Raw genomic sequence first — 13192 nt, 5'->3', positions numbered from 1 at the left:
TGATGACTGCGCTCGCTTGCAGCTCGGAGACAAGGGCCGGGACCATGTCTTCGGGCGGGCCCTCCTGGAGCAAGTAGAATGGTATGTGCTTCCGCTTCAGCGCCGCCTCCACTTCTTGCAGGCCCCGTAACATCCATCCGTACGCTCGCAAGGTAGCCAAGGGGTCGTTAGGGACGGGTGGAGTCAGATTGAAGCACACCACCACGGGCACGTTTTGTTGGGTGGCCAAATGCCTGGCCAGGAGCATGGCCCAGTTATCTTCCACACGTTGGTCACGCGCCATCCAGTACACAACGCACTTGCCAGCCGCTTGCGGTTTTGTGCAGCTTGTGGTGAGTGTACGAAGCCGACCCGGCGTGAACCAGTCGGGCAACTTTATCGAGGCCGAGTCTCCGGCCTTGGGCTTCTTGGTAGGGCCGGGGTCCCCTCGTCGATAGCGCCGCTTCGTTTTTTCGCCGCGCTCATGGGAGTGATCACGCGAGGGCTAGTACGACTTCGGGTAAAAGTAGTTGTCCACGTGCTGGTGCAACCCACGCCTTTTGATCGGGGAGGAACGGCGACCAGGCACTCGTGCGAAAAAGGGTACTGAGCAAGATGGTAGCGACTGCCACGCTCCGAAATTGGCAGGAAAGGAGAAGGCTGGAGCCACCAATCGTTGCTGAATTGCGATAGCTGCTGCAATCGTGTCCTTGACAGCTTTTTGAATGTGGTGGAAAGTGGACAGTCAAGCTTAATGATGTGGCAACGTGGTATCACACTTCACTTCCCCAGCTCCTTGAGGAGGTTGGGTTTGGGCACATGAAGCCGAGGAAGTAATGAATATCGAGACCAAGGCGCCAGGATTATGATCCCTACGATACACGCAAGTGTGCAGGTTGCCTCATTTATCACACGTGGGAAGTAATACTGTCATGTTGTGGTCACGCAGTGGAAATAACGAGAGGTAAAGAGCTACCGCTCTCGCAACTGAGAGAGCTACGGGAAACAACCACACCTGCTCGCTCGTTACAGGCTTGTTTGCCGTCCGGACTCGACAAATGGTCAAATTTACATTGCTTTGAAGCCGAATTTGACTGTTGCGCGACCATGTCGCGGTCTAATATCACAAATTGACAATCTACATCTCCAACCTCCCCACCCAATTTCGACAAAAAGCTCTTATACAACGCTGCAGCTCAGCGCATCTCAAACAACTGTTTCTCCCACTCGACTACCCAGCGAGAAAGTCCGTAGTAAATGTACATGTGCCGCAGCATGTAGAGCACTACTTCTTGCCACCCAACTGTTGGCGCCTCAGCCGCGGTGCCTTCAGTTGCCACATGCTGCGACACGTCCTTTGCCAGGCCTCCAAACGTGGCACTCCAATCCAACCCTCCCACACTCAGGTACAGAGCCGGCAAGGCCACGCACAGTGCGGTTACCAGGGCCTGTCGTTGCCGGGTAAATGCCTGCATCGTCCAGGCTGTATGCCACTGCACCGCCTGCGCCTCCCTCCCCCTTTTGAGCGTCTCTTGGCCCCCCGCCCCTTTTTCCATCCCGCCTTCGACACGCGTGAAATTTAAATGTCCTCGCAGCTTCGCTTCAATATCTTTCAAATGCAGGCCCCCGTAGAGCACCCCGACGTCCTTGGCGCCGGTCCGCAGGGCCTGCTCCACGTCCAGCACCACCTTCGAGTCCCGTTCCTGAACCAGCACCTCCGGCGCGGGCGCCGTTTGACTCGAGGTCAGCATCTGCGCGAAGGCGAGCCGACGCAGCGTCAAAAAGTCCCCTTGGACCAACGCCCCTACCATGGACCGCAAGACGCGGCTCAGACCGCCCGCGGGAGGGTACTGACGCGCCCAGTCCAACAGGAGCAGCTGCAGCTCCGGCGCGGGTGTCAACCACATACACAAGCGAAGGACGCGGAAGGGCAAGGCCGAGAACGCCTGTCCCGGCCGCAAGAAAAGGAACTTGGGGAGGACCTTCCCCCGGGACGTGAACCCGTTCCAGAAGACCTCCAGCACCTCGAAAACGTGGCCCAAGCGCCCTTTGGCCGGCGCGTCCAGGGTGCGCTCTCCCCGCAACCGCTGCAACTTGCAGAGTTCCTCCCGTACGATGTCCGACAGGTACCAGTTCTTCTTGCCGAAGAAATGCATGTTGTCCAGCTGAGGCTCCAGGCCGTGGGAGGAAGCGAGGCGACGCAGGCCGTCAGTGGCTTGAAGCTCCACGCCCAGTTGCTCCTTGGAGGGCCACCGGGCGTCAGTTCCGTCCCTCAGCACGTTCCCTTCCGAGGTAATCATTTCGTACAGGACCACGTCACAGTCCGCGCAGGACGCCTCCAACGCCTTGAAATAGGCGGGCTCCGCGATGTGCACGCTGCCAATCAGCCGGACGCGAGGTCCGTCTTGTCCCGGTTGCTGGAGGTCGACGACGGCCGTCTGAAAAAGAAAGCGGTCAGTGGCCTGGTCGAAGAGGAGGCGAAAGGGACCGTTGTCCTCCGGCGCCGGATCCGCGGTGGAAAGGAAGGTTGTGCTCTCCCACGGAGAAGAGGAAACCTGTGAGGAAGGCCAGGAGGACCGGGTGCTGGCGCTGTTGCCCTGGTTCGCCAACCGGGAGGAGAACGGCAATGGTGGTTTGCTTGGAAAAGAGGGCGGGGGAGAGGACGGAGGTGGAGGAGGTGGACGACGTTGAAAGGGTTGCGCGGGCTGGAGGTGGGAGACAAGCATGGCGAGGAATGGCCATGTCCGCACTGCCAGCACGGAAAACGAAAAAGTTGAAAGCCGCGACAAACGTGACGCGATGTGATCACTGCGACCCGCAAGGCCGCCGACACCGCAAGGGCCTGGCATCATTGCGACTGTGCCTGACAAATGAAGTGTGTTTTGCGGAAGCCAAGTTTAGACAGGATTTCATTACGACAGAGTTGGGGCCAAACTTTGCAGGTGTCATGGCACGAGCAAGGAAGAGAAAGAGCGAGTCGCGACGACACGGCGATGATATAGATGCTCACACAAGAAATATGTTCGTCCGCCGATGTTTTAGAATGCTTGTGGTCCGTTGTACAACAATAATATATAACCTAGAGGCGTGTAATCCGCTTGAGGTCTTTCCGGGACGAATTTTTACATCTAGGAGCTACTCGATTCTCCCTCGTATGTCGAGATCCCTGCATGTGTGAGCCCCGGCCTCTGTTCCAGCAACTCACCATCCACCAGAGATGATTGTCGAGATAAAAAACTTGATGATGCTTTATCACAATCACATGACTGAAAACATGTGTGATTGCGCTTGATTCTGCGATATTGCCTGTCATTTCTGACACGCGTTACTCCCTTCAAGCACCCTCCTAGGACTTTAAGAACAAAGTGAACAACATAGCGACATAGTATCATTCGGTCAAAAGCAGAATCTATCGGCTAATGGTGCTTTCCGCGGGCACTCATCGGCTTTTTAACCCCTCACAAAGTGTTTTCTACGTGCGTGCCGCGGTTTGCAAGCCAGTTCAGCCCTATCGACGCTGTGGGTTGTCCGCCTTGGTCCGCACACTTCGACGAGAGCATTCGACCGCATTCATTCCGACGCATCGACGACTATCGACAGCCGACGGCAGTGGTGACAATGGGACGCAGAGCCATGACCCACCACATTTCAAACTGATTTTGCCGGACATAGGTCAGACAAGCAAAACAGGCAACCTCACTCGGTGGAGGAAAGCGGAGGGCGACGTGATCAAAAACGGGGACGTGGTCTGCGAAGTGGAAATGGACCAATTTAACGTGGGCATGGAGGTTGACGACAAGGGCTACCTGGCCCGTATTTGTGAGTAAACAGCTGGAGGAGCTCGGTGATTTGACGATATCCTGCACCCTGGTCTTGGTCTGCCCTATGCCTCCTGTTCGCCCTTCTTTCCTTCCTGCTCTGCGTGGCCGACGCGCCGGCCGAGAGTTTGTGCCTTGTCTCTATTTGCTTGGACTAGACTGCGGTCTCACGCTCTATCTAACGCACCAAGACGCTTTCTTCCCCCCCCTATCCACAGTGGTTCCGGCAGGGACGCGAGGAGTGCCCGCGGGTGAAGCTTTGGCAGTGTTTGTCTACGAGGAGCAGTACAAGGACGCCTTCAGCTCCTTGCCTCGCTACCACGCAGGGGGAGGGGGAGCGTCAGAGGCGAGTGCGGGGGCGGAGGAAGGCGAGATGGCGATCGACGGGGTCTCGCTCTTGAAGTTCTTGCACAAGCTTGTGCGGAATGGATCAATCAAGGATAAAGGTCCGAGGGGAAGGAGAAGGGTATCCAGCAATAATCTCCTTCGGCGCTTGGGTGCGCCATGTCGTGGCGTTCCCGTCCTGTGACTTACTGCTCCATCCCTTCGATCTTCTCTCCCCCTCCCCACCCCAGAGTTTGCGCAGAAGCTCCAAACCCTGGCCCGGCACGAAGACAAGCAGCTTTTGCGTGTGTTCGAAGCGAGCTTTGAGGGGGAGGGTCCTCGGAGGGAGGAGAACTTCGACCTCGAGTTCTTCTTGGAGGAGGGGCGGGGGGTGGTGCACGACATGGAGGCGGCCATGTGCAAGGCAGGGGAGGAGGGGAAAGGGGAGCCGGTTGAAAAATAGAAATGGGCAAGCATTGGTTGCCGGCAAGGATGGTTGTCACGGCCATGCGACGCGAGGAAAGACAGCGCGGAATACAATAAACTCGCTCTCAGGATAAATGATGATGGGTTTTTGAGTTTTAAGGCTTCGCCCATTCCTTTTGTAGTATTCTTTGCTCGAGGAGGGGAAGCAAGTCCATGACCCTTCTATTCGTGCCATGGACTTGCTTCCGCCTTGCTCGCTCCTTTCTATGTACATTACGGAACTCAGCTTCGCGCCTCTGCCCTCGCTCAACTAGCTAGTCTTTCAGATAATTGCCGTCCTCCTACAGTGCTTAACGGACGCAACGTGGGCTCGTAGATGTCAACAATATTGTGTAAGAGGCAACAAGATGCTGGACAGAGGTATCCGGCAATCATCTGCACGCGCGGAGGGGTTGGTGATGGAGAAGGAAGAGGAAGAGGAGATGGCACGTCAACTGGGGTGAGGAAAGGAGATAGGAAAAAGAGAAATCGTGGACGGTAAGAAACCCACAGACAACGCACCCTCTCCACTCACCCTGCCACTTTTGAATTTACACAACACATGAAAGCACTCACGTTCCATCATCATCGTCCAGCCCTCCTCCCATGAAAAGCGCCGCAATGCGTGTCTCCACCCCAGTGGCCGCATCCAGCATCACCACGGAGGCAGGTAATGCTTGTTGCCGAAGAGCCATGCCGAATTCATACTGGCGTTGTAGACGTCTATTTGCTCGGGCCGAAGGAATAGTTACCCCTCTTCGCGTGAGAGTAATGCGTGGACCTGCGAAGCCTACCACGTTATGTGTCCTTCCCCCGCTACCACTTGCTTGGCTTGCTCTGCGCGCATTGCGAGCACCACGCATAACGACGCTACCCATCGTCCTCATTACCACCGCCGTCTGTGTGAATGTCAACGAATGAATAAAGAGGGGGTTACGCGAGCGGGAAGACGGCCTGGGTAAGATACTGGCGCTGCATGCTCCTGACGTGCATGTGACAGCTGGCATACGGCAGAGACATAGCACCTCGAACACGACTACACATCCTCAAAGGCCATTTTCCATTCATGTCAGAGGTTGTAGATACCGCGACCGGAGGGGGAATGAAAGCCTGATGACATGGAGGGAAGACCGCGACAGGTGATCGTGGTGCCGGGGGGGAGGTTAGAGGATGGGAGGTGGCAGAGTACGAACCCACACGAATAAAGGAGCTCAATCTTAACTCATGCATTTTTTGTCACAGTACGAGGAGGGGTCATGCACGCCTTCAGGTGGTTATAGTTTTCCTCATGCACAGCATCACCTCCTTTTCCCTAACAGTAGCCACAGGGATCAAGCGCCGTTTTACTCCTTCCTTACCTCTTCTTGCCCTAGCGTGCACGAATAAAAATTTCCAGCATGGGAAAGAAAAAGGTCTTGTTGATGGGCAAATCAGGTTCTGGCAAGACGTCCATGCGCTCTTTCATCTTTGCGAACTACATGGCACGGGATACGATGCGGCTGTCCCCTACTCTGGACGTGGAACATCATCACGTCCGTTTCCTGGGCAATTTAGTTCTCAACCTGTGGGATTGCGGAGGGCAGGATGCATTCTACGAGTCGTATTTCGACAGTCAGCGGGATTTGATTTTTCGTTCTGTGGAAGTCCTCATTTACGTTTTCGACGTCGAGAGCGCGGACACTGAAAAGGATTTGAGTCACTTCATGGGGGTGCTGGAGGTAATGTGGGGAAGGGCTTGAAGAGGCGACAAGAGAGAGACTCATACCCGTGGTAGGCCAGGAGGAGGTGTGAAGGCCACTTGTGCAAGTTCATCTCGAAAGCGCAAAGTTGCCCCGTGTACTTGGGCAGGCGCTTTCACGCCAAGGCCTGCGGCGCTTGCGTTTTGCATATCTCAGGGACGTGATCCGGATTTCGTTTACAAATTTGATTTTTGATGTGGGAAAGCGCCCATTATGGTCCCGAAGTATTTGTTCCTCCATAACCTCGCCCGTCCCGCCCCTCTCCCCTTTCGCAGGCCATCGACCAGTACTCTCCCGACGCCAAGCTCTTTGTGCTCATCCATAAGATGGACCTTGTGGCGGAGGAAGACCGAGAAAGCGTCTTTCTGGATCGGCAAAAAATGATCCTGGGACTAGCGACCTCTCGTTTCAACTTCACGGTGACCTTCTTCAAGACGTCCATCTGGGATGAGACGCTCTACAAGGCCTGGTCGGGCATCGTCTATCAGTTGGTGCCCAACGTGAAGGCCCTGGAGGAGCAGCTGAACAGTTTGTGCGAGATTTGCGGGGCGGATGAGGTGAGAAGACGGGCAGAGGGGCAGACACGGGGCCGAGACTGGAGGTCAGCCTGAAGGGGCATCTCCATTCGCAGGCATAATCCCGCACTCTCACACGCTCTATGTGTGTTTTGGTACCTATCTCATCTCAAATTGGATTTTCCGTCGCACACAAGATGGTCCTCTTCGAGAGGGCGACCTTCCTGGTCATTGCCCACGCCACACATGCGGCCCACTCAGACGTGCATCGCTTCGAGAAGATCTCCAACATTATCAAGCAATTCAAGCTCAGGTAAAGACCGAACAGAGGCGGGAATTGTGGGACAAAAGAGGCCTCGGTGCGGCACGCGTGTCGTTCCAGACAACCTAAAATGCGTCACCCATCCCCTTTGGAATCTTTTTGTCCTCTTCACTTATTTGTTCACTTTATTCATCGCATGCTGCATGCTAAATTTTATCTTCTTCGCTCGCGCACGAAAGCTGCGGCAAAACGCAGGCTCAGTTTCACGGCATGGAAGTGGGGAACTCTGCATTCACGGCTTACATAGATCTCTTCACGAGTAACACCTACATCATGGTCATTCTCTCCGACTCGCGCATCCATACTTCTACCACTCAAATAAATGTGAAGGCGGCTCGGGCAGCTTTCGAGGCATTTGTGCCGTAGAGAGAGGGGAACTTCCATACTTGTAAATAAGGCGTACATGTAACCCAGAACTGGACCCTAAAAAACTGAATCATCCAGCGACAGGAAGACCGTGCGACTTGAAACTATTGGTTTGTTTCTATTTCTCTTGTTTCAATTATTTGGGACCGGACAGGGGACCTCTATGTTGTGTTAGGCCGTCTGCACTGTGCGAACCGCTCGAAGCCTCTCCCCATGAAAGCTCTTTATCAGATCACAAAGCCAAACTGACACGGCATTTACCCCTTGGTGGTATGTAGCGTAGAATTTCTCTACGACTGCTGCCAAAGCTGCTTGGCATCAAGAAGGTTCTCTTTCTTCGGGCTCAAGGAGCATCACTTTCTGCAATATGCTATCTCTATATCTCTATCCCCAGCCCCGACGACGTGCGCTCGCATCCCGGTAGGCCACGTTTGGAAAGACTGAACAACAGATAAAGTAACACACTCAAGACACAAGAGTACTCTTTGTCCGCATGGAAGGCTTATGGCACACAGACTGCACCATTGTCGCAGGTCGGCACTCCCTCCCTTCTCCTTTAGGGCTGCCCTATCATCCGATTCGCCGATGCGAAGTGGGCGAGCAGGACGCGTGTTTTCTTTCTGTCTGTCTCGTAGGTAGTTTTTTACGCACGCATGGAATTTTTTTACCCCTTAACAAGGCACGGAGGGATGCCGGAGGCTGCCGATGGAGATGAGGAGCCTGATGCGTCGTGTGGTGAGCAAGAGAAAAAGGGCCGACTGCAGCATCCGCAGCAACAGCATCCAGAGCAGCCGGGGCAGCTATCGCAACAAAGTTTCCCAAACATTTTTTTAACGACTGCAGCGGCGGACGCTCTACGAAGTCGAATACGGGGCGAACTCCAAAATCTACGACTGTGGCTTTTAGCCCACCAAGGATGGAAAGAGCTGAACGGAAAGCTGGTACCTCGCGAGGAAACTGGTTCAGGACTTGGGGACAGGAAGCCACTCGATCTTCGAGGCCTGTACGAGTACATGCGCAGTCATTTGGAGTTGTTCCTTAACTTCCTAGACTTTTTCTACGAATCGCAAGGCCACATTCTCACCCCCGCGGCCATTCAACTCCAGAAGGCCAAGCGGGAGGCCGAAGCGAGCGATCCCCCGTCTCGGACGGGTCGGAGCGAACCGGCGAATGCTGCCAAGCACGTGCAAAAAACAACCCACCGTATTGCTGACGAGGACCACATTGAGACAAAAGTACCGGCAGCAAGGCAGTGGAAGATAAAAGCCGCATCGGCGTCGGTCCCCAGGCTAGCCAAGAAAGAGGAAACTCACGCCGCGACAGCCGGTCAGTGTCGAGGAGGAGCGAAAGCCTGGACTCCCGCCCAGAGCGTTGCGAAACCTGACCAGGATTCTCAAGAAGCTTTGCTTTGGTTAGATGCTTATATTCCCAGCGCCCTGGGTGTGCGTTTGGAAGACATTGCCTCCGACTCGGAGCTTGAAGAGTATTTCAATATTGTCTCGAATGCCTGGAGTCAGTTTTACCGGCGACTGATCCATGCCGACCGGCGGATAGGCCAGCGGCAGAAGATTTTTTTTAAGTACGGGAAAACGGCGGCTGAAATGGTCTATTTCGATACCATGTTGGCGTTTCTGAAGTGGTTGCTGGACCCTGTCGGCCATCCCAAGCGGAAACGCGACCAGGACAAGGCGGCGACCCCTGAAGAGAGGGAGACGCTGGTGGTGCCGGCGGAAGAGCTTTTGGAACGGCGAAATTTGATATTAGATCACCTGCACGAAGTCAAAGCAGCGGGATTCAGCGACAAGATCCGGGAGGCCATGGCGAGGAGGATGCCTGCGCCCCCTGCCATCCGACCCGACAGGCCCGTGGTTGAAGAGGATGGGAAGGGCCGCTCGACGGCTGAGGCGGAACCAGCTCCTCATTCGACCGCCCCCGTTGCTCAGCCGAAAGCCAAGAAAAGTGCCAGTGTGCGAAGCTCCGGCACGGGCGCGGACTCAACCAAAGCAGGGACGCCTCCCTCGGTCCCTCCGGGGCGCACGGCCAAGGCGGCGGCCGTTCCTGCTTGTCCTGCACGCGCTCGGGCCACAGCCAAACGGATGCGGCCAAGACCAGCGGCGGCTGCGGCGTCTTCGGCGGAAGGGGCGGCCTTTGCCCAGACTTGCTTGGGCTCTGAGCGCTTTTTCAAGAAACGTATGCCAGGGAGTAGGGGGCAGGCGGGTTTGGAGGCCCCCGTGGCACTCCTGAACCACGCGCGAAATTTAGAAATACCTACAGTGCAAGAGATTCGCTCGATCGTCAGCTCGCTGGTGTCTTCACATGTGGACGAGCAGAAGACCTTGGAGAGCCGGTACGACCTACTGTTCCCTGCGTGGGTGGACGACTTGCTCGCTGGTTTCAATTTGCTCTTGTACGGTGTGGGCTCGAAGCGTGCAGTGCTTGAGCGCTTAACAGAACAGCTTCGAAAGGAAGGTACCGTGGTGGTGGTGGATGGTATGGACCCGCGGGCGGGCCGGGCGAGCAGATTGTCCGAGTTGGCCGCTGAGCTTGGGCACGGTCCGGGGCGGGGAGTGGAGGATGTCACGTCGGGGGGATGGGCTGGCGTGGAGGCCTCATGGGCGATGGCGATGGCGGAGAATGGAACGGCTGACACGCTGGATGGTTCGCATTTGCCTTCCACCAAAGCCTTGCCCGATGCAGCTGGGGGGCCGGAAAGGACGGGATCTGGGGCCTCACTCCCTAACGGTCGGAACAAGGTGCCAGCCCGCGCGTGTACGTTGCGGTCAGCACAGCACCAGCAAGGCAACCCGGAAGTACCCTTGTTCTTCGTCATCCACAACTTGGACTGCCGGAGCATGTGGCCGCACAAGTCCGGGAGCGTCATGGTCGAGACGCTCGTGGAGCTGGTGAGTCGGCCCGACGTGCATTTCGTCGCCTCGGTGGACCATCTGAACGCACCTTTGTTGTTTTCGACCCAGCACCTGGAGGCCCTGAGTCTGGTCTGGCACGACGTAACGACACTGGCGCCGTATATGACGGAGCTCGCAGACCACACGCGGGAGCACCGCGGAGCCCTGTCCCTGGTGTCGGCGGGCGAAGGTCTCAAATACCTCTTGCAATGCGTGACAAGACGACATCTTGAACTCCTCCAATTATTGGCCACACGGCAATTGGAGGAGGAAAATGAGAAAGAGGCCCAAAGTCGCGTAGATGTCAAGCGAAGACGCAAGGAGGCGTCTGGTAGGGGAGGGCGAGGGCAGCTTGGTGATGGGCGTGCAAGCGGCGAGATGGACGGGGGAGCTGCAGGAGCCGCAGCCAGCGAAGGGGGAATAACATTCGAAGAATTAGCCGAGCAGTGCGCGGCTAAAATGATCTCACGCAGCCATGGAAATCTGCGTCAGCTCTTCGACGAATTGCTCGACCACCGTCTCTTGAAAAGCAAAGGCATGGGTACCAAGACTCGATACTGGATTCCACGCTCTTCGGCGGAATTGAAAATGATTGTCAATTATCGTGGCAAATAGCTTGAATAGAGCAAAATTAACATCCAATACAATATCACGAAGTCCTCTAGCACTGACAACATACATGTCTGTTGTGATATCATTCCGCCGGGGAAAAAGTCACTTCTTTCTTTACAGGCATCAATACTGTTCGCTGGTTCGATCCACATGACAATTTGAAATTGATCGCGTGCTGTGTAGTCTTTGTACAAATCTTATGATCCGGCCGATTACACCACATCCTTTCGACATTGCATATTTCGGGATGTGATGCTTCAGTAAACCGTTCAACATTTTCAACGTGAGGATGAGAAACGTATAGCTCACCTTAGATTTTGATTGGACTGCTGCTGTGCCGACGGTTGGAAGCAACCCGCGGGGGGCTCCCAGCAACGGACGGCCCCAGACTAGATCGCCGAACAGGAGACGTCGGGGCGGGCGCAGGCAGGTCGCCGCCTCCCGTTCGACGCATCAGGATCGGCCAATTCATCCACCAGGACACCAAATCGACCAGCACGGGGGTGAAGCGCATGGAGCGGAAACGCCCCTCTTCCAGAAATAAGCGGTGCGTCACTTGGAAAGCCAGTTGGTCCCAATGCCGCCAGGTGTGCGGACTCACCCAGTAGGAAAGACCGATCAGAGAGAGACCGCGAGTGACAGATCGTCGCATCAATCGCCGCATTTTTTGCTCATTCTGCTGTGCCAAGTTCTCCCTGTCGCTCTCATTACTCCCGTATACCCATCCGTTCATGCTTCTCCCATCTCTCATGTCCGCCTCGGTGGTGCCCGCGTGCGATCGGCCTGGCGCATCTCCCCCTTTACTTTTGTTTCCCTCGTCCTGCCTCCCTTCGCCTGCTGCCCCGCGATGCCGCCACCGCCAACGTGCTTGCTGCGGCGCCCGACAAAGCACCCGGTCCATCTCGTCTTCGTGCTTCATCAAATCCCCCAAGTGCCAGGCGCGCAAAATTCTCAGATTGGAACGCATGCGTCTGAGTTGCACGCGGGTTTGGTGCAGCAGGGCATCCGCGTCGTACATGCCTGCCTGTCTGATTCGGACCAATTGTGAGAGCTCGTGCAAATCGTCGCAGGCCAAGAGCTCCGCCTCCAATCCCCGCAAGAACGCCAGGGCGACGGCGAAGGTCACGTCCGAGCCTTCAGCCATGGAAATCTCCAGGATGCGCAGGGCCACCGGGGGAGGAAAGATGTTGATGAAATAGACCAGGAGCCAGTGCCCGGCCATCATTTCCAAATTCAGGTAGAGCGCGCTGCAGTGCTCGTACAGGGCCGGAAGCTCCGCTTTCAGCAACTCCCCCAAGGCCCGCATGTCGGCCCGCGTCCCCAGCAGGGGTGGGGAGAAGCAAAGGGGACTGACCTCTTCACAAACGTGCGCCAGGGTCCAGAACGCCGTCTCCTCGCTCACCGCCAGCAAAAGGAGGCCTGCGATGAAATTCATACCCTGGCAGTAGCCCACCGAGGGGTTTCGAAGTGCGTAAGCCCGCAGGACCCGGCGGAGCCTTGCCCTCCCCTCAGGCGTGTTGATGGCGGCATCCGAATCCGTGAAGGCCCTCCCCAAATCCAGCTCGATGTCTTGCGCTACCTTGGCGCCCCACGCCGCATCCAGCTCCGGCATGACCACATCCACCACCATCCCTCCCTTACCCCCCGCCCCCCGCCTTCCTACATAGCCCCCACCCGTGCCTGAACCGGCCCCACCTTCCCACCTGAGGCCTTCTCCTCCGTGCACGCCGGTGCCGCCCATCCCCACCCCAGCGTCCTCCCGCTCCCGCGTCACACACACCCAGGCCTCCTCCCCCTCCTCCCCCTCCTCTCCCCCGATCACACCCAGCCCTAGGTTCTCCTCCTCGCTGGCGGCCGCTAACGTGTGATAGTAGTTCACACCCAAAGCCTCCCGCTTGCAGGACGCGCCGCTCAACCACTCGTAGACCGGGTCTCTGAGGTCAGGGGGGATGCCCTGCCACACCAGACCCTTCAGGTCGCCCGGGCTCTGCACCCCCGGGCAGGGGCCGTAGCTCGTGCTAAGGCGTCTGCACCGGCGGTCCTGTGCCTGGACGTCACCTTGGAAGCGGCACTCCCCCGGGGAAGGTTGTGGCGGTCCGGTCAAAACAGGGGCCGACGAAGATGCGGAGCATGCCGACACGAAGGA

General features: G+C 56.6%; 1 protein-coding gene across 1 annotated transcript; it reads right to left on the bottom strand.

Moving 5' to 3' along the window:
• Nucleotides 1–11927: 11927 nt before the first annotated feature.
• NGA_2053400 (gtpase activator nb4s calmodulin-binding protein pollux) lies at nucleotides 11928–12355 on the bottom strand (the record flags this gene model as incomplete). The annotated part of the gene is made up of 1 exon (XM_005855873.1): nucleotides 11928–12355. A coding segment is annotated over one exon (428 nt), but the record flags the coding sequence as incomplete, so codon positions are not given.
• Nucleotides 12356–13192: the final 837 nt, after the last annotated feature.

This window comes from Nannochloropsis gaditana (assembly GCF_000240725.1).
Source record: "Nannochloropsis gaditana CCMP526 unplaced genomic scaffold scaffold079, whole genome shotgun sequence".
Taxonomy (NCBI): Eukaryota; class Eustigmatophyceae; order Eustigmatales; family Monodopsidaceae; genus Microchloropsis; species Microchloropsis gaditana.
This window is presented reverse-complemented; position numbering and strand designations above follow the sequence as displayed.